This window comes from Tursiops truncatus, chromosome 14 (genome assembly GCF_011762595.2).
Source record: "Tursiops truncatus isolate mTurTru1 chromosome 14, mTurTru1.mat.Y, whole genome shotgun sequence".
NCBI classification, from domain to species: Eukaryota; Metazoa; Chordata; class Mammalia; order Artiodactyla; family Delphinidae; genus Tursiops; species Tursiops truncatus.
Window position 1 is genome coordinate 136,501 of NC_047047.1, and position 23,579 is coordinate 160,079.

Sequence of the window (23,579 nt, forward strand, 5' to 3'; positions counted from 1 at the left end):
TTGTCTGAAAGGCGTGGAGGTGCTCCTGGCCTCACTGGGAGGCTGAGGGAATGTCCCACCCTGCTGCCTTCTGCTGTCCTCCTCGCACTTAAACTGAAGCCGCCTTAGGTTACACTGCACTTACTGCAGCTTCCAGCCACGCCAGGGGTGCGCTCATGCTTTTGCACACATTGACTCCTTTACGTCCTTTTCTCCTTCGCTAGGAAAATTCCTATTTCTCCCTCAAGGCTCAGCTCAAGCCTTTTCTTGGCAGTGCCATCTCTAACAGTGCAGGCGTCATTTCACCACAAGCCACTCCTGTGCCCTGTCCATAGTTGTATGCACGTCTCCTACCTGTGCTGAAATTCAAACCGCAAAGATATGACTTATTCACCTTTGAGCCTCAATGCCTGGGGTCCTGAAAATGTAGGTCTTTTAGTAAATACTGTGTATATTTGTGGAATAAACGAAAAGCAATGTATATTGATATATTTCTCACTTATTTCTGAGTATTCTTTTCTTCCCCAAATGTTCCTTGTCAATTTTAAGTCCTTTAAACGAGTTTTTCTGCCTTCCCCTGTCCTAAGTAATTGACTTCTCAACTTTGATTGGCTTGTCACCTAGCCTGCCTGGGACATACTACCTCTCCCTGGAATGCAAACCATCTACTTTTCATTTAAATAAGCCTTTCCGTATCAACTAGGTGTGGTTGTGTTCTGTCTTTCCTTAATCCACTTTGTCTGTACTTGCAGTTTCCCATGACTCATCCTTCATTCTCCATCACATCACATACTTTTCCTCATTGCTTGCTCACAGGTCATACATTCTGAGTTGAAAGCGAACTTAGAAGATCAGAGCAGGAACTGGCGCCACAGTTTGCCCGGGTCAGCAGCTGAATCCTTCCCGGGCAGCCCAGCCCATCTTGTTAGACACCTTTTTTTTAGAGACCTTCAGAAGTTTCCCTTTGTTGTGTCAGGTCAGCCTCTCTAGTTCATTCGTGGGTCCTGCTTTTTCCCTTGGGAGATTCATCTCCATGAGACAGACTATAGATGTTTGAATATGCTTTGCTGTCCCCTGATGCTGCAACAGGCCAACAACACTGGGGAAAAGTACCTCACACAGAACTAGAAAGTAATGTTTAGAAGGCTTAAAAGCTTCTGTATAAGACCTGAAGCCATGAGAGAACTCGGAAAAAATTTAGATTCATGTTTTTAAAAAACTTGGAGTGTGGAAAGATTTTCTAAGCCTTACATTTAAGGAAGAACCCATAATAGAAAAGATTGCTCGATTGAGCTCTATGGAAACCAAGAAGATCAGTGACAAATCCAGAAAAGACATTTGTAATACACATGACAAGCATGGAGTTACATCCAACAGCTCTTGTTAATAAGAAACAAAAAAGGAATACCCTAATAGGCAAATGGGAAAACGCGAACTGGTGATGAATGAAAATATACTATGTACTTTTTAGGCCAGTAACCTGAAAAAAAAATGTTCAGAATACCAGAAATCAAATTAAGATTTCAGTTTTTGCCTAACAGATTGACACTTAAAAAATTGTTAACACCTGTATTGATGACTATATAATGAAATGATACTTTATTTTTATACTGATTTTGGAAATGTAAGTTTGGCAATATGTTTATACCTCTGACCAGTAATTACAGTCTAGGGATTTCTTGTGAGAAAACTTATCAGATAGATGTACACAGTGATCGATGGTTATACAGGTGTGTGTGGGGTCCTCAAGGAAGAGCCAGGAGTGTTAGAGATTGACTGGGGAGCGGTGGGGGGGGGCATGGGGCGGGGGAGGGTAACGCCCTAGAGGAGAAAGGGGAGGAAGCAGAATCCACAGAGAGACCCTCAGAGGCCATGCGGATCCAGCAGAGTCTGGGCCAGCCCAGTGTCTGCCAGGGCAGCCTGCGTGGGGCAGAAGAGCCCAGGTCCTGACACTGCGCTGCGCTCAGGCCTCGGCTAGGGCTGCCTGGGAAGGCGTGGTGTGGGTCCAGTCCTGCAGGCCCAGCTGCTGGAGGCCATCAGCTCATTGCATCCTGTGTAGCCAGAGGGCAGTTCTTGTTGGAGGGATATCTGTGGGGCACACCATTTGGCTGCCACGGAGGAGTGTTCATGGTAGTGTTATTAAAGTGCCACAATTAGAAAGGGTGTTTTTTTTCCTGTAATAAACATAAAATACTCCTTTTCTAATTAAGTGGGGGAAAGTAATTTCAAAATAAGATTGCATTTGTATCTAAAGCAGCTACATACACATTACTGTAAGGGTTTCTTTTGAGTTTAAAATCCCTAACTCTTTTTCATATGAATTACTCTCAAGAATTTTCCCATCTTGATGATCTTTTGAGGCTGCATATGAGACTCTGTAGTTACCCTTTAACTTTTATGTTTATTGGAGATGGTGGTAAAATTGAAGTGATATTTTGATGGAACTTGGCCTACCCTAAGCTGCCCTCGACCAAGACTGTCTTGGAGGGACAGGAGGCCAGCATGTTGCTTCTCGTGACAGTGCCCAGTCTTATTGATTCAGTTGGATTGTTTCTTTTTTTCCCTGGTTGTAATTAGTATCCGCTTCCAAAATCAACTTCTGTATAATTTGAATAAGGTAATTTTACTACTTGTTTTTAGGAAAATTTTAGATGAGTATATTAACTTTACTTTTAAAGTTTACTTAAGCTGAAGATTTAATAAAATGATTTTAAATAATGCATCTGTGGAATCTTTCAAAGTATTGTTTTAAGCCAAAGAACGCGGATCTCTTGAAACCCATAAAATAGGCCCAGATAACTATTTTGACCTCTCTGCTCTTCATTCTCTCTTATTTTTTTTTTTTTTTTTTTGGCCAAAGAACTCCAAGCAGTACCAGAGGATAATTTGAAAACTGTGGTTCTATTTCTTGGATTAGCTTTACAAAGATAAAAACTGTGGAAAAGTGAAGTTAAAATGAAGCTATTGTAACCCAAGTCATAATTCTGTTCCTCCAAAGCTCATTGTTGTACCTAGAGAAGTGATGAGGCATTACAGAACTGTTTCCAGGAGAGTCAGAAGAGTCGTCAGGAAATCTAGGGTCCTGTTGTGAAAGAATCACCGAATTTTCCCCATAACTGACCGGCAGGAAAAAGGTCACTTACCACCTGTCTCCAAGGGACCCCAGGACAGACTGTGCGCAGCCTCTGTTGCATTGCCTCAAACTGATATTTTGAAGAAGGTGGAGAACCTGATCTTCCCCAAAATGTTCTGGCATTTTTTCTGTGATTCGTTATATACTACAACTTTAAAAAAATTTGTTAGACTTTGCCAGGAGTTAAAAGTACTGTATAAAGTTTTTCTTTCTGGGATGTAGGTGTAGAGATTTAAATACATGTGTGTTTGTGTATATATGACGTATGCTTGTATTTAAAATAAAAGCTACTGACTCTCATCAAAAATGTAGATGGTGATTTTGTTAGTTTCCCTGGTGCCTTGGAATGAGATTTGATTGCCTATTATGAGCTTGTGTTTTCTCTGAGATAAGTTCTTAAGATCAAGGGCCGTGTCTTTTCCTCCTGAGACCCAGTTCCCAGCATAGGATTTACTAAGAAGCTAGTCAGTAGTGGAGCAGACTGGAATTCCACTTCCAGATTTTTTTTTAATTTAGTGTTTGCCACTAGAGGGACTGGATCAACTCTTGTCCCTTTGTTATTTTACCTTCAATAATGTCTTGTTAATTTATTAAAAACTGTTTTCATTCTAAAATGTGTTTTGGAAATTTGACTAGTCAGGTAGTACCAGTGGAAAATACTAAAAATAACTATTTATAATACTTTTATGTGACTCATTTTTACTTCCCTATCAAAATATTTATCCACAGAGATTTTAAGTAAGCTTTTTGGCTGGTGTTCAGAAACACAGGAAATGAATAAACAAAAGTGGATATTTGATATGAACTTACATAAATGACAGAAATGTAACCTTGGTTTTATTAGTCAAAGTTTAAAGTTTAATCATAAAGGAGTACAAACCCTATCTCATTTTTTCTAAGCAAATTTTACACATCAATGAAACTGCTTCCTAAGCAGCATTTCACAAAAATTTCGATATGCTCTCCATTATATTAAAACCCCAAAACTACTTTCTTAGTATAGTTTTATAAAGATTAATTTTCATTAGAGTTCTGTAGTTGATGAAGTTCAGTTAGACGTGGCGGCACCCGCTCCCATCCCGACGGCAGCGCATGGCCGCGTGAAGGCTCTGTTCACTTTCCCTCTGGGCCTGCGCGGGGCCCTGAGCCGGAGCTTCGGGGGCGCCTGGGTCCCGACAGCAGGTCCCAGCCCAGGCGGACACTCCAGGCCTCAGCCCACAACTCGTCTGCCCCTGCTCGGCTTCTCGCTTCTTCGTAACTTCGCCAGAGATGATGAGCGTTGTGTTTCCAGCAAACTTTCCCTCACGGTTCACTTTATCCAGATAAGAAATCCGGCCTCCCTTCTGGGGCTCAGGGGTCTTCCCACCTTATGCCGCCTTGCCTGATGCTTGGCCGTCTCTTGGCCCAGCGCAGTGTCACTGTCTTTCCTCTTTTTGTGCGTAGCCGTGACCACTGCTCTCTTTTCCCTCTGCTCTCACTCTTCTGTGCTGGCTCAGAGTGGGGATGTGCTCTCTGGCTCGTGTGACACACTGTGACGGGCTGGGGGGAGTCAGGGAGCTGTGTGTACAGTTAAAACCACACTAGGCCAGTTCTGGTGGGCTTCGTATCATTACGTGCTTTTCACTTTTTAAATGGTAAAAACACAGCCAGTGCTTGTGTGTTCATCCCGAGCCTTGGCTGTGCTCTTATACGGGGCCTCTTCCCACTGGCCAGAGCCACCTGTCACCACAGTGAGCTCAGTTAGTTGGCTGCTCAGAGTTTGGACTTGCTACGTGTCCTGTTAAGTCCCAGGGTCAGTCTTCAAAAGCTTACATTACCCAGAAAGTACCAGAGGAAGGGGGTCGTTAACGTTGTGTAGAACGCAGTCCCGACGTGCCCCGTGTGTCTGTTGGTGTTACCTTCACAGCCCAGGGTGGGGGGGAAGGGGCGGTTCGAGGCGCCAGACGTGCCCCTCCCTTGCTGCAGGGTCCAGTCCCCGTCCCACATGTGGGCAAAGCTGTTCACTGCAGTGTAGTTCACTGTATTTAAAGACAGTGCATCCGCATGTTGTGTAGTTTACGGAACAGAGCGCTGTCCTGTAGATGGAGTGAGGCAGCTCACATTCTGCGGAAACAGTCTGCACCAGAGAGGTTTTTTTTTTTAAGAGGGAGTGTTCATTATTTATTTATTAAACAGAGTCACAGATTTATTTATTTTTGGCTGCGTTGGGTCTTCATTGCTGTGCGCAGGCTTTCTCTAGTTGTGGGACGCGGGCTTCTCTTTGTGGTGGCTTCTCTTGTTGCGGAGCACGAGCTCTAGGCCCGTGGGCTCAGTAGTTGTGGCTCGCAGGCTATAGAGCGCAGGCTCAGTAGTTGTGGTGCACGGGCTTCTCATCGCAGTGGCTTTTCTTGTTGCGGATCACGGGCTCTAGGCGCGCGGGCTTCAGTAGTTGTGGCTCGTGGGCTTAGCTGCTCTGCGACATGTGGGATCTTCCTGGACCAGGGCTTGAACCCGTGTCCCCTGCATTGGCTGGCGGATTCTTAACCACTGCGCCACCAGGGAAGTCCCCCCACCATAGATTAAATGGAAAGGAAACACCCGCTGCAGAGCATGGGTTATGTGCCATGTCTATGAGCCAAAGAGACTGCACGTTCCCACCACACGCATCCTCTACCCCCAGGAGGTGGCCTCTGGGGAGAGCACTGCTGAGGTTGCAGGGAATCAGGGGAGGAAGGGAACGTACTTATTCTGCTCTGTGTTCTCATTGGCACCGTTTGCGTTTTTTCTTACTACATCCATGTTCCTGTTACTTTTTAAAAAGGCCACGTTTCCTCCTTGCCTCGCACTGCCCTCCAGAGTAGGGCGGCAGTGCCCTTGAGGCGGTTGCTCGGAAATTAAATTCCCACAGCTTCTCTGGTACTGTCTTCCCCACTCCCTGCATCCAAGTGACTGAGTACTTGGTCTACACTTGGTACAGTAGAACGAACACCAGCTTTGCAGTCAGAGTAGACCTGTGCCTACAGCTTACTGGCTTGTACGGTTTAGGGTGAGTTACTTAACCTTTCAGAATCCTAATTTTCTTGTGCAGGCTGTGGAGTGGTAATGTGTGTAGCTCAGATCTGTCCTGAGGATCAAATAAGAGCACGTACTCCGTGAGCTGGCATGGTGATGGGCATGTGGTAGGGGTTCTATACATGATAATTTTTACATTTTTGTGTGTGTGGGTGTAAGTGCAATAATGTGTATCATGTGTTGACTATCACATATTACTTACCTGTGCAGATATCCTTCCAGCAAGAAAACCACAGTTTTAAACATGAGTCACTTGTGTAGATTACAAGTCAAAGCTTGGTGATAATGACAATATTGGAATTCCTTTTTAATGTAAGTACATTACTTAGATATAGGGTTTTTTGGAGTAATATCTGTGTTTTCTTTTTCAGCTCTTTCAGTCTCACATGGCAACAAAAACAGCACATATGTCCACACAAGTATTTGACAATGAAGAGAAAGTGAGTATATCTTTTAAGTAGACCCACCTTGTACTCTGGATGCCTCTGTGGTTTCAGAATAACTACTGAGAGACCTGAAAGACTTTTGTTCTACTTACCTTGAATATGAATTAACTGTTATGTTGATCCAAGTTAAAAATCAGTGACGAACTGCATCACAGTCGACTGTCCACAGCGTCTCTACCCTGCCTGACGTTAAGCAGATGCAGGTTCCAGCTCTGCCACGGCAGGCAGGGGGAGCCTGACACTGCTGTAGCTGGCGTCCTCACAGACCTTGATGATGACAGGGTGGGACGCCGCGGGACGGCCCTGTCAGCCTTCCTGAGTGCGAGGTCAGACCCTAGTGCTTCTGAGGGCTTTCTGAGTGCCTGCACAGGAGGGATGTGTTTGGGTAATTTGTATTAAAAGTTATATTTAGAAAGAGGGAGTAAATTTAATTTGGTGAACGAGGTGAGTTGTCGGTGTTTTAAAAGAGAAAACAGTAACTGTGAGCACGGGTCACGAGATCCCTTTCCTTTAGCTCCATGCTCCAGCAGCCTCTGCCTCCCCACACGTGCTGAGGTCCCCCCAGTTCTGACACTTGGTCATCTGGCCACCGAGCTGCCATCATTTTATCTCTGTTCTCTCATTGGTAGTTGTAGTCTGTTCCATCTTTATTTTAGCACCTCGCAGACTTTGAATTACTCTTAATCTGTCTTCTAGCACGTCGCTTTGCTGAAACTACTGTAATTGTTTAGTGACCGATGCACTGAGTGCTCACTGCTCAGTCCTCATTCTCTCCAGCCCCTCTTCTTCATTAAATGATGCTGACCACTCCCACATTTTTGAAAAGATTCTTTTATTTCCATGACATTAAAATCACATGCTTTAGAACCAGGAGGGATTCTATAGGCCATTTAGTTCAACTTTTGTGCTTCCAATAGAAACTCTAACAAATACTGTTCTAATCCTCTTGAACGCTCTCACGGCCAGCTGGGAAGCATAGTGTGTTTCTTCATTCTCTCTTCTTTTTAAATCACAGAGATAACAGGCTTACCTGGTAAAAGGGACTCGAAGGGCACAACTCGTTTGTGGACTAGTTTTCTGTTGCTCCGTAACAAATGGCACGGACTGAGCTGCTTAAAACAGCAGCTGTTGATTAGCGCCCAGCCTGCGGGTCGGGAGCGCCAGGCTGGCTCCCCTGGCTTCTCCACCCAGGCCTCACGTGCAGGAGGTCGGCTGCTGGTTCCCAGCTGGGACCGCACCCCACCCCACCCCCGACCCTTCCACGTTGTCGGCAGAGTTCCGTTCTTTGCTGGCCGGTTGCTGCCAGCTTCTGGAGATCGTTCTTAGGTCCTTGCGACCCATACAGCAAGGGGAACTGGAAAGGCAAGGCCCCTTCATGCTTCAAATCCCTTCCACTCGGAAGTCCTCTGTCCCTTTTAAGGGTCCACCCTGGATAATCTCCCTTTCTAAGGTTAACTGATTTGGGACCGTAATGACATCTGTCAAACCCCTTCACCGCAGCACCTAGATTAGCGTTTGAATAACCAGAAGGTGTGGGTACACCGGTGCCAGCAGTCTTGGGGTCCTCGTGGGAACTCTCTCACCATATACAGTGACAAGCTCGTCTTTCTCACCTACACCTCCAGGTCCACTCCCAACAGTCTGTCACTACCCTTTGAGACATCTTCATCCATGTTCATATATATATGAGAATATATGAAAAGATTTTTTCTTTCTGAAACTGAAATCACAGTGAATAAATCACTGTTTAGATACTTAGCATTTGAGATTTCTCCACGTGTGGAATGTGTCAGTCGTTCAGGATTCCATTGTGTGGATTCACTACAACTTGTTTATCCATTTGCCAGTTGTTGGGCCTTTGCTTGTTTCTTGCCACTTCTGACTGTTTGGAGGAAAGCTGCTACGACCATCTGTGCGTCAGTCCTTGTGTGGATGGGTGCTCTATCTTGGGTGCTGGCAAGCGGGGTCTTTTGGCTGTGTGGTTATGTGTACTTAACTTTATAAGAAACCACTGCCCGCCTTCCAGAGCGGCTGTGCCATTTTGCATGTGCAGCAGCGAACTTATCAGAGTTCCCATCTTTGTTCATCATCTCCAACGCTTGATGTTATCAGCCTTTTAAATTTTTGCCATTTTAGTGGCTGTTCAGGGGTATCTTATTGTAGTTGTGCTTCACATTTTCCTGATACCTGTTAATAATGTTGCGCACTCTTTCATGTGCTCATTGGCTGTTTTGTTATCTTTTTTGTGAAGTGTCTGTTCAAGTGTTTTACCCATTTTTTTTTAAGTGGGTTGTCTTGTTATTGAATCTTACAAAATTCTTTATGTATTCTGAATACAAGTGCTTTGTCATATATATACTATTTTCTCCCAGTCTGTGACTTGCATATTCCTTGATAACTCTAAGTTTTTAATTTTGATTAAGTAGACAAATAGATAAATAATAGATTGTCACAATACCACACTCCTTGGTGATTGTAGCCTCAGATTAGATACTGTAAGTCCTTCAGCTTGTTCTTTTGTACAGTCATTCTAGCTGTTCTAAGTCTTATGCCTTCCCATATGAATTTTACCATCAGCAGTTGGTTACTGTATCGACAGCATATATTTGGGTCTTGCTCTTTTATCCAGTCTGACAATTTCCTTTTAATTGAAAAGTTTAGACCTACACTGTCTAGTATGGTGGCCACTAGCCACACGTGGCTATTTAAATTTAAATTAGTTAAAATGAAATAAAATTAAAAAGTTCCTTCCTCGGTTGCATGCGTCACGTGCAGGTGCTCAGTGACGGCATGTGGCTGGTGGCTCCAGTTGGCAGCTCAGCCTTGTCATGGAAGGTCCTGTTGGACAGCTGGCTTAGACCACTTCTGCTTAATTATAGACGCAGCTGGTTTAAGTCTACCAACTGGCCATGTGTGTTCTTTTTTTTTACGTTTTTTTTTTTGAATTTTATTTTATTTTTTTATACAGCAGGTTCTTATTAGTTTCCATTTAATACATATTAGTGTATACATGTCAATCCCAACCTCCCAGTTCATCCCACCACCACTTCCCCCCTTGTTGTCCATACATTTGTGGCCATGTGTTTTCCATTTGTCCCATTTGTTCTTTCATTTTTTTTTCTTTTCCTGCCTCCTTCTGGATTAATGGAGTATTTTTATGATTGCTTACTAGCTAACCCTCTTTGGTCTTTTATTTTTTTAAACAGTAATTGATGTGGGCTTTAACTTATCACTCACTGCCTTCAGTGTTGCAGTACTTCCTGTATAGTGTAGAAACCTTACGACAGTGTAACTCCATTCCCCTTCCCATCTTTTGTGCTGTCACAGTCATGCATCCTGCTTCTCCATGTATCATAAATCCTGTAATACACTGTTGTTATTGCTTTAAGCAGTCAATCTATATTTTCAAGAAATTAAAACAAGCAAAAAATTCTCTTACGTTTACCCATATTTTTACCTTTCTGACAGTCTTCATCCTTTTTGTAGATCTGAGTTTCTGTCTGTTGTCATTTTCCTTTCTCTTGGAGAACTTTTAGCATTTCTTGTCGTGTAGCATTTCTGGCCGTGCCATTTCGTAAATGTCATTTGTACATTTAGCAAATGTAACTGTCTTCATTTGCCTTCACCTGTGAGGGGTGTTTTCATTGGATACAGAACTCCGGGCTGTCACTTCTTCTTTGGCGCTTTACTGGTGCTGTTCTGTCGTCTTTTGGTGCGCGTCTTATGTTTTACTTGTCTGTAATACGCCTTCCCACCCCTGGTTGCTTGTAAAGCTTTCTTCATCCAACAGTATTTTCCTGTTTTGGAAAATCAAATATTTTTATGTCATAAGTAGTGCTGGACTCTCATCATAGGAAGATAATAAGAAATATGTGTTTTGAGGGTCTGGACACAGGTTTCTCACAAACTTAACCAGTTGTATCTTGGGGGAGGTATAATGATCAAAAAGTCTTTAATTTTTTTCTGATAAATTATGTTTATCTCTAATGTGCCTATATCCTGTTTTAGTAAGACTTTAAAAAACTGTTGCCGTTGTTTTTGTTTCCTTTCAGCAAAAAAAAGAAAATCCTCGTTCTTTAGCCATGTCTGGCCATGTTGGTTTTGAGAGTCTGCCTGATCAGCTGGTCAACAGATCAATTCAGCAAGGCTTCTGCTTTAATATTCTCTGCGTGGGTAAGTGCCAAGCCCCCCTAGATTCCTCCTTCCTGTTCCTGTGCTCACTTCCTTCTTGTCATGAGCAGCATGGTGCCCACATTAGCAACTTAAGATCATGATTACAGATTTTTTTCCAGTTATTTAAATTCTATCAGTTTTGGTTTTCTTAGCTCTACTGCTTTAAACTTTTTGTTTGTTCTTTAAACATTTCAGTGCTTTCTTCAGAGTTCTGAGTAACTTAGCACACGTGATTCATTTTTATGCTCTGCTGGTGACTCAGTGGACCAGCCTTAGCATGTATTTATTTCAGGGACAATCCAGCCTTTGAAGTATCTGAAATATTTGGGATCCGTGAAACCATTGTAAGAGTTTACTGTTCTGTTTTTCTTCATCCATCCTGTGCACCTGTGAAGATGTACCTGCATTTCTTTCAGGGGAGACTGGAATTGGAAAATCAACGCTGATTGACACACTATTTAATACGAATTTTGAAGACCATGAATCCTCACATTTTTACCCACATGTTAGGCTTAAAGCACAGACATATGAACTCCAGGAAAGTAACGTTCGATTGAAATTGACCATCGTGAATACAGTGGGATTTGGTGACCAAATAAACAAAGAAGAGAGGTACACGCTTTCCTCTTGTAATAAATAGGTTTTTCTTATTTCAGGATATCTGCCTTCTTGCCCTATGTGCTGTGATTTGATTTCCAACTGTGGAAACCCATGCCTTTCCTCCCAGACTTAAATTTTTTAAATAATTAAGCAATATTTTATTATTGTTAACAAATTGACATTTTTCTATCCAGTTGTCTAATTTCTTTAGAGTAATTTGAATCACATTTTTTAAGTGTGTGTTTCAGCAAAAATAGTTTTAGTTATTTCCTGATATGACAATTTGGTGTATATTAAGTGATTTTAACTAATTTTCAGGCAAGACTTGTCTTGTTGAGGAAAAAAAAAAACAACAAGGCATATATGGCAAATATATAATCGCCAAATCCATGGTGCATGAATTGTTTTGTGAAATTCTAACTAAATTAGCCAGGTACATTATTAAGCATTGCAGGAAAGGTTTGATAATGAAATTTTTATTTGTATTTTATATTAGGTCACTATTTTTGTCATTATTTCTACGGTATTATAATTATTCTTTTTCTTTAAATTTATTTATTTATGTATTTATTTTTATTATTTTGGGGTGGGGGTGCTGTGATGGGTCTTAGTTGAGGTACGCAGGCTCTTCGTTGTGGCGTGCGAGGTTTCTCTCTCTAGTTGTGGTGCGTGGGCTCCAGAGCACGTGAGCTCTGTAGTTTGCAGCACGCGGGTTCTCTCATTGAGGTGCACGGGCTCAGTAGTTGTGGAGCGCGGGCTCAGTAGTGTGGTGCGCAGGCTTAGTTGCTCTGCGGCCTGTGGGATCTTAGTTCCCAACCAGGGATCGAACCCACCTCCCCTGCATTGGCAGGCGGACTTTACCATTGGACCAGCAGGGAAGCCCCTCCTATGGTATTATAAAGATTGATTATAGATTCTATATGAAATTTAAACTATAAAAGGAGGAAATAGACTAGGGCAAAGCAATGACTTTTTGTTCTTTCTCCTTTTTGAAAGTTATATATTTTCATTATTAGAGGTAGTTTCCTAGGTCCTAAAAGCTTTAGAGGGAAAATATGTTGCATCATTGACTGTCTTTATGTGTTAGCCTGTTCAGAACACTTGTGTGTTCTGCTTTAGATTTCAGGAAACAGTTTTGTGGGCTTTCTGGAGGAAGCAGGTCGGTGGAGGAGGCAAAGGCCTTTTCTGTGTAGAAATCACTTACATTTATTCTTAGATATTTGGTAGTTTTGATGATCTTGTAAATGGCATCTCTTACAAATATTTCATTTTCTATTTGGTGTATGGAAATGTAATTGATCTTGCATATAGCCACTTCTGTGAATTCTCTGATTAATTCCAATAACTCGTCTCTAAATTTGTTTAGGTTTTCTATGTATGTAATAGTATAATCTGCAAATAATGGCATATTCCTCCTTTCTAATTCTTTTGTTTCTTCTTTTTAAATAAGTTTTATTGCTGTATAATTTTTTTTTAATTTATTTGTTTTTTATTTTTGGCTGCATTGGGTCTTCATTGCTGCGCATGGGCTTTCTCTAGTTGCAGCGAGCGCGGGCCACTCTTCGTTGCGGTGCACGGGCTTCTCATTGCAGTAGCTTCTCTTGCTGCGGAGCACGGGCTCTAGAGTGCAGGCTCAGTAGTTGTGGCTCACGGGCTCCAGAGCGCAGGCTCAGTAGTTGTGGCGCACGGGCTTAGTTGCTCCGCAGCATGTGGGATCTTCCCAGATCAGGGATTGAACCCGTGTCCCCTGCGTTGGCAGGCGGATTCTTAACCATTGCACCACCAAGGAAGCCCTACTGCTGTATAATTTACATAGAATAATACAATGCATTGTTTGCTTAAGTGTACAATTTAGTTACTTTTGACAAACGTGTAGTTCCTACCCACCACCACGATGGTTATAGGAAATGTCCACAGCCTTGAGGCCCCTCATGTGCCCTACAGCCCACTTCTTCCCCAGGGGCTCCCCCGGGGCGGTGCCTTCTCCTGGGGCGGTGCCTTCTCCTGGGGCGGGTGCTGTGGCTTCTCCCCGGCGCCCTCTGGTGAAGTCTCAGTACTTTGGCCTCCCTAAGCGCCTATCTCTCCTCCGTCCTCAGTGGGTCTGCCAGGCTTTGTGCCCTCTTTTGTGCTGGGCCCCAGAAACTTGTCTGCAGGCAGTGGGGCTGGGAGGCTGTAGACTCGCCTCATTCATCTCCCAGTGATCAGCATTTTTACTGCCTGTTGTCCTGTGTCTGAAACCCCCTTTCCATGTATTTTGTCCGGGCTGGGGTGGGGGCGGGGGCGGGGTGTGGGTCCAGTTGCTGCTCCTCCAGCATGGCTGAAGACAGTGGTCTTTATTTCCTTTCTCGCATTTTAATACCTGACTGCACTGGGACTGGCAGTACTCCACTAGAGTCAGTGGAGATAGTGGGCATCTTTGCCTTGCCCTGACTCCAAAGGGAAAGCTTCCTTTTTGCCCTGAATTGTGCTTTCTTTTTTTCAGTTAGAATAAGGAAGTTACTTTATATTATTAGTAAGAGTTGTTTTTTTAAAATCATGAATACATATTATTATCAGGTATTTTTTGGATTCTGTGGAAAAGATTGTAATTCTTCTCCTTTAATCTTTAATAAGATGAATTACAGTAACTGACTTTTTATTGGTAAATTAACCTGGCAGTCTTGGATACCATTTGGTATTCTTTTTATATTGTGCTGTATCTGATTTTTTTTTTCCTTTTAGTATTTTTGCATGTTATGTCTATAAGTGAGGTTTTCAACCAGTATCTTATACTTTTTTTTTTTTAAATAAATGTTATGTTAGCCTTCTAAAATGAGTTTGGGGAGTTTTTCACTCTGTTTTTTGGGAAAATGTGTGTAAGATTAGAGTTATTCTTCCCTGGAATGATTGGTGGAACTTGCCAGTAAAACCATCTGGGCCTGGAGTTTTCTGAGAAGATTTTGAGTTATTAATTTTCTTTAATGATTATAGGACAATTTGGAGTTGCTTTTTGAGACAGTTTTGAAAAGTTACAATTTTCCAGGAGTCTGTTTCATCCAAATTCCCAAATATATTTACTTAAAGATGTTGATAATATTCTTCTAATATATTTTCATTGTCTTCATCATCTGTAATGACATCTACACCTCCTTTCCTGGTACTGGTTATTTGTGCTTGTTTCTTTTCTCCTTGGTCAGCCTTGACAAAGTGTGGTAAGTTTACTTGGTCTTTTCAAATTTTGGCTTTGTCGATCCTATCAATTTTATACTTACTGTTTTTCCTATTTTATTAATTTCTGCTCTTATATCTGTAATTACTTTTCCTTGGATTTTGATCTAACTTTCTCTGATTTCTCACTGATTCTCAGCCTCATGTATTTAAGATTATAAATTACCCTCTAAGTATGGCTTTACCCACACGTACCCTCTAAGTGTGGCTGCAGCCCACACATTTTGATATGTAGTATTGATATTTCCCATTTCCATTAACTTTTTCTTTTATTTTATCCTGAAGAATAGACGCTTTTATCACTAGGTAGCGACCTCTTCCTCTTGTGAGGCTTCTGTGTTGTCAGAGGTCACTTCCTTGTGGAGGCGTGCTCTTCTTTTCCTTCACTCCAGCCTTTGGGTACTCTTGTACTTTAGGTGTGCTTCTGATCAAGCATATGGTTTTCCTTTTTAAAATTCACTGTGACAATATTTATTTTTAATTGTGTGCTTAGTCCATTCACAGGTAATATATTTACTGATATTTTAGGTTTAAATTTACCATCTTATTTTGAGTTTTCTGTTTGTCGCGAGTTTCACGTTTCTTTTTCCTTTCTTGCTTGATTTCTATTCTTGTAGCTGTTACCCTAGAAATTACAAACATAATCTCTAACCTAATCAAGGTTTGAGGTTAATTAATATTTGTACTTGTCCTCGATGATACAAATAGACAATAAAATGGAATTTTGAACAGTTAAACTGTTAACCGCCCCCCCACCCCTCCAACTTACCCTGTCATGTTTTCTCTCTCTTCTTCCTAACCACACAAGACAGTATTATTATCATTTTATATAGCCAGTATTTACTACCCTCTTAAACAAAATTTTCTGTTTTACTCTCATACTTGAAATTTTAGTTGGGTATACAATTCTGGGTGGGCATTTTTTTTCTTTCCTCCCACTGAAGATACCATTCCACTGTCTCCTGGCTTCTGTTTTTACTGCTGAGAAGGCAGCTGTGAGTCTGTCTTCCCCTTAAGAGTATCCTCCTTATTTTCCTCCAGTGCTTTTAAGATCTTTGTTTTTGTTGTTCTCCAGTTTTACCGTGATATATCTAGGTTTTATTTATTTATAATTTATCCTGATTGTGATTTGTTTGACTTCTTGAGTCTGAACAGTATCATCAGTTCTTTTAAACAATCTGAGACATCATCTCTTCAGATGCTGTTTCTGCCCCTTCTGAAACGGTGTTAAAATGTATGTTAGACCTTCTCATTATGTCTTCTGTGTTTATTAATCTCTCTTCCATAGTTTTATCTTTTTTTCCTTCTCTCTATTGTTTTCTGGATAATTAGTTTGGATTTATCCTCCAGTGTACTGATTCTCTCTTTAGCTGTGTCCAATATGCTTTTAAACTAATCCATGAGTTTTTCATTCTGGTTATTATAGTTTTCAAATCTGTACATTCTGTGTGGTTCATATTCATATCTGTAGGATCACTTTTTGTTACTTTACTATTCCCAGCACGTATATTCAAGTTCACCTTTATTTCTATTTCTTTTGTCTCTATTTTGTAACTATATCTTATAATTCCAGTACATTGCAATTTTGCAGTTATTGTACCGATGTTTGTTTTTTCCTTTGGTTCTTATTCATTGTGCCTTTTCTCCCCTATATGCTTGGTTGTTTTTTTATTGGAGTTCTCATGATCTTTGAAAAGTTAATTGCGGAGATACTCAGAACAGATTTGGATTTGCTTACATTAGATCCCTCTGGGTGTTAATACTCAGGATCCTAGTTTCGTGGCTTGAGGTTCTCAGAATCAGAGGCCATGTGTGAACCCGGGCCGTGGATTCCTGCGAGGGCTGACCCCGTGGCCACAAGTTCTTGAGGCTGGTTCTCCCTCTCCGTTTATTTTCCCAACTTCATTTAGCGCCAGGGCAACCTTCCCTCACATCCTTGGGGAGGGGGGAGGAACTGCGGGTTTACTTCTAGCTCACTCCCGCACTGAAGGCGTAGATCTGAGGACCTCAGCCCAGTGTGGGGAGGCAGTCTCCTGTGTGGACCTGGACTTTGCTTTCTTCCTTCTCGTCCCGCAGATCCTTCGGGAGCAAAGCCGAAGAACCACATTGACAAACTGGCCTCAGGATGAAACTAGCACTGATGCTTTTAGTGCAGGGGCTGGTACACCTTTTCTGTAAAGGCCAGAGAAGTAAATATCTCAAGCTTTGCAGAACCTACGGCCTCTGTCCAAACTACTCTGCTTGTAGCGAAAAAGCAGCCTCAGACTATGAATAACAAAGGAACGTGGCTGGATTTGGCCCATTTACCAAGCCCGCTCTGGTCCTCTGCTCACCTCCCTGTTTCTACTCTCTTCAGTTTTGAGGTGGTTACTTCCTTACCCTTTATGAGTACTTTGAAAAAGGAGGTGGTTTTTGTATTTTAAGCCAGTGTCTTTCATTTCATTGAAGACTGAACCTGCAAGGTACTGGAAACGGAAGCCTAGAGGAAAATACTGTGGAAGAATTTCTAATGTTATTATTATTTATTTAACAAAAAATGTTTATGGTTTTCATTTATGACAGGCATTATGCAAAGCATTCAGATAGAGGAGTGTTTATGGCTATTTATAATTGATCTATTTTAAGTCATTAATAGAAGCTTCTTTGGAAATTTTATGTTAAATATGTACTTACAGATTAATTTTTACTGTTTTATTATTTTGGGGAAGGCATCACGTTGGGTCACATTTAGACCAGTTTCCCAAGGATGGTGTCCCCGATAGTACATCTGATGTGGTGAAGGTGTGCTGTTGTGTTGTTGTGTGGAGAGCACAGAAGCGTACGGTCCCGTCTCTGTCCCCAGCTGCGTGCCCGTGTGCCTGGGGACAACGGGGGTTCTATGAGTTTGAAAGAAGGAGGTGATGATCCTCGAGGACTGGCAGGGCCAGGCGTTCCGCTGAATGCACGTTTATTAGTACTGCAGCTGCACAGTTACTGACTGCTCTGTTTAGGGGCTACAGGTAAGTGTAAAGGTGTCCAGGGAATTTGATAGAGGATCCGTTTGCTGCTTTTTTCACTTGGAAGCCCAGATTTGCCTGATGAGAATAGTTACGCATAGAAAGTTGAGGTTCACAGGCGGTGATTTAGCGTACCAAAATGAAGTGGACCGTTCACAAACTATTGTCTGCAGTGCATCGTGCTGTGAGCTGCACCCTGAAGGGTGAACAGCCTGGAACAGCTGTGGGGGCAGACGCACCAGGTGGGAGGAGGGTCCAGGCAAGGACTCACGTGTCGGCTGCCACGGGCTTTCCCTTGCTTGTAAGTAAGTAAGGTCATGCCTGCGTCACCAGTTAGGCGCTTCCACGTGGGTGTGCACTTCCTCCTTACTACGTTAATGCTTTCCACGCCTCACGATCCGATTTCAGCAGCAGGGAGTCATGGAATTTGACTTAAGTATCTTTTAAGTTGTTGATACTCGTGCCTTCTCTCAGCAGAATAACATGCCATGTTCAGTTTGGTTGCAATTAGATGCAGCCTGGCAAGTGTGGGAAGCCGTGCCAGAAGGGCTCCAGTGTGTGAATGAGTGTGAGAGGGAATTAGTGTACGATCAGTGTTGTTTCTATAAAATGGTTTAAAGCACAGGTTGTTCTGATGGTTTCAAAGTACTGCCTTTGTACCTGCACGTTTGCACATTGTTTTATTACTTAAGTTATCTGTTTAGCATAGATAGCAACTGTTCACTGGTGAAAATACAGATCTCAAACTTTAGATTTATGCATATACCTTATTAAGGTATCATGAATATATTGTATTAAATATTTAAATAATTGTTTTTTCAGCTACCAACCAATTGTTGACTACATCGACGCTCAGTTTGAGGCCTATCTCCAAGAAGAGCTGAAAATCAAACGCTCCCTCTTTAACTACCACGACTCTCGCATCCACGTGTGCCTCTACTTCATCTCCCCGACAGGCCACTCTCTGAAGACACTGGATCTCTTGACCATGAAAAGCCTGGACAGCAAGGTGGGTTTGGAAAAGGACCAACCATCGTGCTTCAGTTCATTTTAATAGTTCCAAGTTCATTCACTTGGGAACTATTAAAGTATCTTTATGATATATACATATGTCATAACTCTTATTCTGTGCATTTTAAAAACATTTGATAATTTTCAATTTTAGGATATTTTCCAGGGAAATTCAGTTTGGGAGATGAGATGCAAAGAAAAAGCATTAACATAAAATTTTAGTCCTTTTTTAGTGATTAAATTGCATGCCAGAATATGGGTATTCATTTTCACCTAACTATAGAATTTATTTGACACTAACTTTACTGTATGACATGTTAAGTGAGAAGCAGCTCACTGATGAAGATCAAGGTCTAAAGTCTCACCACATATTACAGTAAATTACATTTTTATTCCAACCGTATCCAGAAAACCTATTTTTGAATTTCTGAGCCAATGAGCTATGTATAAGTTCAGGGAGCTGTAAAATATAGTATCTACAAAGTAAGTCACTTCAGAGTTTTTTTATTTCTTTAAAAGACAGTTAAAGACTACTGTCTTATACTAAAAAAGTCTCCAGGGTTCTCCTGTGACCTCTGATGGTGTGAGGGATGCAGCTCCGTTACCTGGCTGAGCATTTCGTGAGCTAGGACTGGGAAAGCAAGGGCATCTGGCCACTGCTGCTTTCTGTACGGAAGTCGGCGTGGAAGGCACGCGGGCCAGCGGGTGCAGCGTCGGTGCAGAGACGGGCTGGCTTCTGACCAGTGCCACAGTCCCCAGGCTGTGACGGGCCTGGAGGAAGCTGATGTGAGAGTCTGTTCACCTGATCGGATGTTCTGACCATTTAGCCGGTTGTTTTCATAGTTGAGTCTGATACAGGAAACCCATCTTATTCAAGGGACATAAACGCAAGAGCGCACAGCTCTGTCTCAGGCTGCGCTTGTCTGGTGGCGGCAGAGGTGCCTGCAGTACTCGCTCTGCCACCTAATCGCCCCTTGTTCCTGGCAGGTTTCTCCCCTCCGAGCGTCCGTCTCCCTGCCTCTCAAACCAGAACCAGGAGAGTATCTACCTCGAAGGCAGGTGTGAGGGTGGACTAAATCGACAGTGTGTCTTGTTCTTACTACAGGGCTCCACGGCTCCCTCCACGTGGAGAGTTACCTGCTGTGCGGGTGGTGCCACGTCCCCCTCCGCCAGGGCCACTGTCGTGGCTGGGCCAGCCCTCTTGGTTCTTAGGGTCCCAGGATGCACATCAGCAACAAGCCTCAGGGGACTCCGAGGAGCAAGGGTTGTCCCTACGGGTCCTGAGGGCACACAGCACACTCAAGGCCACACGGTGGGGTGGGAGTGGGGGGGAGGGAGGGAGGGGTCGTGAACCTGGGCTCAGCCTCTATCAGGGTCTGAGGGTGAGGCATCTGGGGTTTCACAGGTTCTCCCTTTGGTGGTGACTTTAAAGCACTAGCGTGCAAATTGGGGCTGGCAAGGGAGAGGCAGGTTGCTCCAGGCTCGGCCATCTAGGGTTTCTGAAAGGGGGTCCTCCAGGCAGGGCTGCCCGGTTCCTTACCTGATGGTAGCCAGTAGCTATGTCCGCAGCTGCCGTGGGTTTATTCGAATGGATGTCTTTGAAATAGATGCCTCAGCAAAGGTCAGTTTCAGGCGCATATGCTACAATCAAAAAGCTTAACGTCATGTATGTACACTGGCCTGCTTCTGCTATTAATAGTGGAATCAATTAGAAGTTACTAACTTGGCATAATTTATTGAATATCTATGTATCAATATTATATGATACCAAAATCAAGAATTTGGCATCAAATTTTTATATACTTTGACTAACTTATCTTCAAAGCTGTTTACCCACAATTGCTGAAAAGTTTATTTCATGGATAGTTGGAAAAATCTTTACCTCCTTTGGAACGTATTTAAGACCAATAAATCCAAATGCACACAGTAAATCAGTGTGAAATTGGAGAAGAAAATGCATCTAAGAATAGAAAAGGATTACGATATTTAGTTGCCACTTGCATTCTGAAAATTACATTGATAGCTCACTCTCTGGGCACACATGACTACTTAGCCTGAAGTCTTTCACTAAAAACGAACTAATAACCCAAAAGACCTATAAACCCCTGAATTTGTGGAGATATCACTCTTTGGTGGGGACGTTAATCATACAGAACTAGCGTCGCAGGTCAGTTGGTCTTCAGGACCCCACATCTCTTCCTCTCAGGCCAGTGATAGGACTTTTAAATAATGCTGAGAAAGGGGGACTTCCCTGGTGGCACAGTGGTTAAGAATCCACCTGCCAGTGCAGGGGACACAGGTTAGATCCCTGATATGGGAAGATCCCACATGCCACGGAGCAACGAAGCCCGTACGCCACAACTACGGAGCCTGCGTTCTAGAGCCCCGCGAGCCACAGCTGCTGAGCCCATGTGCCACAACTACTGAAGCCCATGCACCTAGAGCCTGTGCTCTGCAACAAGAGAAGCCACCGCAATGAGAAGCCCGTGCACTGCAACGAAGAGCAGCCCCCGCTCACCACAACTAGAGAAAGTCAGCGTGCAACAATGAAGACCCAACGCAGCCAAAAATAAAATAAAATTATTTTAAAAAAAACAATGCTGAGAAAGTTATTCCTTTGAGTCGTGAACGTTTTTAGTTGGTATTCGTAAAATCTCCTTCTTTCAACATCTGGGTAAGAGTCTGACAATGGGGTGCAGGTCAGATGAAGTCATTGGGAAAAGGGACCTGCTTAAATGAGAGGCAGAAGGAGGCCCTTGGCCTGTTCCGTAGGTCTGCTGAGATCAGTCACCCTGATTAATTAGTGCTTAGAGTATTAAGAAATAAAAAATTCTTAATAATTATGCAGTGGATTTCAGCTCACGGCTTACATTTTATTTATTTTGTGTATGATGGAATTGTCAGAGACTGAGAGAAGAAAATGTGAGATTTCTAAACCTGAATTCAGATGAAAGATGAACTTTATAAGAGCTGTGCTTTATTTATTTATGTATGGATGGATGGATGGATGGATGGGTGGGTGGATGGCTGCGTTGGGTCTTCGTTGCTGCGCATGGGCTTTCTCTAGTTGCGGTGAGCGGGGGCTACTCTTCGTTGCGGTGCGCGGGCTTCTCATTGCGGTGGCTTCTCTTTTTGTGGGGCATGGGCTCTAGGCCCGAGTTCTCCAGTAGTTGTGGCACGTGGGCTCAGTAATTGTGGCTTGAGGGCTCTATAGCGCAGGCTCAGTAGTTGTGGCGCACGGGCTTAGTTGCTCCGCGGCATGTGGGATCTTCCCGGACCAGGGCTTGAACCCGTGTCCTCTGCATTGGCAGGCGGATTCTTAACCACTGTTGTCACCAGGGAAGTGCCAGAGCTCTGCTTTTTAAAAGCAGTTATTGTAAGGCCAGCATTTGTAGGAGTGGTTGTATACGATTATCTGGTAAAAATGAAGCCAATGATTCTACGTCAGGAGTTGGCAAGCTTTTCCTGTGAAGGGCCAGGTAGTAAGTACTTCAGGCTTCGCAGGTCGTGGGCCTCTGATACAACTACTCACATCTGCTATTATAGAATGAAAGTGGCCATAGGAAATATGTAATGTGTAATGAATGGGCCTAGCTGTGTTCCAGTAACTCTTTATTTATGTAAACAGGGAGTGAGTGGACTGTAGTTTGCCTGTCCTCTGATCTAGGTCAAGGAAATTTGTCAGGGACTGAGTGGTTTTGAATGCAAAAGCTTCAGGATTAAAAAATAAATCCTCAATCATGAGATTTTGTTTCTCTTTATTCTTAATAGGTGAACATTATACCAGTGATTGCCAAAGCAGATGCAATTTCTAAAACTGAATTACAGAAGTTTAAGATCAAGCTCATGAGTGAATTGGTCAGCAATGGTGTTCAGATATACCAGTTCCCAACAGATGATGAAACTATTGCTAAAGTCAATGCTTCAATGAATGTAAGCTCTTAACTGAATATTATTTCTGTTTTACATATGAAAAAAGTGATTTATAAGTAAGTAACGCTGCTACTAATGTATTTTCACTTCTGTCTTCCAAAACAAGGTGAATTTTGAAAGAGTCCAGTATAGGGAAATGTTTTATTTTCTAGAGTTGGAAAAGTATAATGAGAATATATTTTTGAGCATTTTTCTTTCCTCCCTACTTTCACCTAAATGAAGTGATACATCTGTGAGACCGGGCTTCATCTTTTGTGGAACCATATTTAATTGCCTTAGAAAGATTCCTTTCTGTCCTGTCTTTAAGAACATGAGAAGACATTACGGCCTCCCTCAGAATGCTTTAGGATCCTAAAATCTTTAAGGAGAGCTTTCTAATCTGGTACTGAAGCTCGTTCTCCCTTACAGGGTCACAGGTACATATGAAATATTCACATACTTTTTTAATATTTTAATACAGAATATATTTAGTATATTTTAATTATACATAATGTGACTGAGGATGACTAAGTTCTTTGTGTTACTTGAGGCTACCAGATTTCTTAAATACTTGGTTATATTTTGACGGATCATGGGTTTTGGAGTCAGACTTTACCATGTGTTCTTGTGGGAATTATTAACCTCCCTGAGACTGTTAACTTATCTATGAAATTGGGTTAATAATACCTGTCTTAAGGGTTGTTGTGAGGATACAGCTTTGTTCACTGCCTGACACAGTGACATTCGGTACCTGTTTGTTCCATTTCTCCCCTTTTTTCTGATTTTTTCATACTTTGTTCATATTAAGATACTTAAATATATAGAAAGCTGACTAGTGTAAAGGGAAGTGATATTAATTTCTGTGTGTTAAATTGTCTTTATATCTAATTTGTTTTTTGTGCCCACCTGGAATAAGTTTTCAGAGGGGTACAATTAAGAGACTAAATATTGTCAATTATTAAATATTAAACATGATACTGTTTACATTAGACTTTTCCCCTACATTAATCCTCAGCTTCAGACAGGACGGTCTACTCACTGCTATTAAATCCAGCTATTGTATCTTTGTTC

The 23,579-nt window shown here is 42.4% G+C and overlaps 2 protein-coding genes across 8 annotated transcripts in view; one reads left to right on the forward strand and one right to left on the reverse strand.

Moving 5' to 3' along the window:
- Positions 1–23,579, forward strand: part of SEPTIN10 (septin 10) — a 52,405-nt gene that overhangs the window by 13,165 nt on the left and 15,661 nt on the right. Inside the window, exons 2-6 of the mRNA XM_033838418.2 lie at positions 6,535–6,603; positions 10,662–10,782; positions 11,199–11,394; positions 18,408–18,594; positions 22,368–22,529. Of these exons, the coding sequence (XP_033694309.1) occupies positions 6,535–6,603; positions 10,662–10,782; positions 11,199–11,394; positions 18,408–18,594; positions 22,368–22,529 (735 nt within the window). The remainder of the gene's footprint in view (positions 1–6,534; positions 6,604–10,661; positions 10,783–11,198; positions 11,395–18,407; positions 18,595–22,367; positions 22,530–23,579) is intronic.
- The window catches only part of SH3RF3 (SH3 domain containing ring finger 3), a 260,049-nt gene continuing 239,279 nt past the window's right edge, over positions 2,810–23,579 (reverse strand). For 2 of the 7 annotated variants that reach the window (XM_073790920.1, XM_019931316.3), the window contains one exon: positions 12,799–20,237. The gene's annotated coding sequence lies outside the window, so the exon portion shown is untranslated. Of the gene's footprint in view, positions 10,407–12,798; positions 20,238–23,579 lie in introns of those variants that run through there. The other 5 variants (XM_073790913.1, XM_073790911.1, XM_073790912.1 and 2 more) reach the window with 5 other exon arrangements.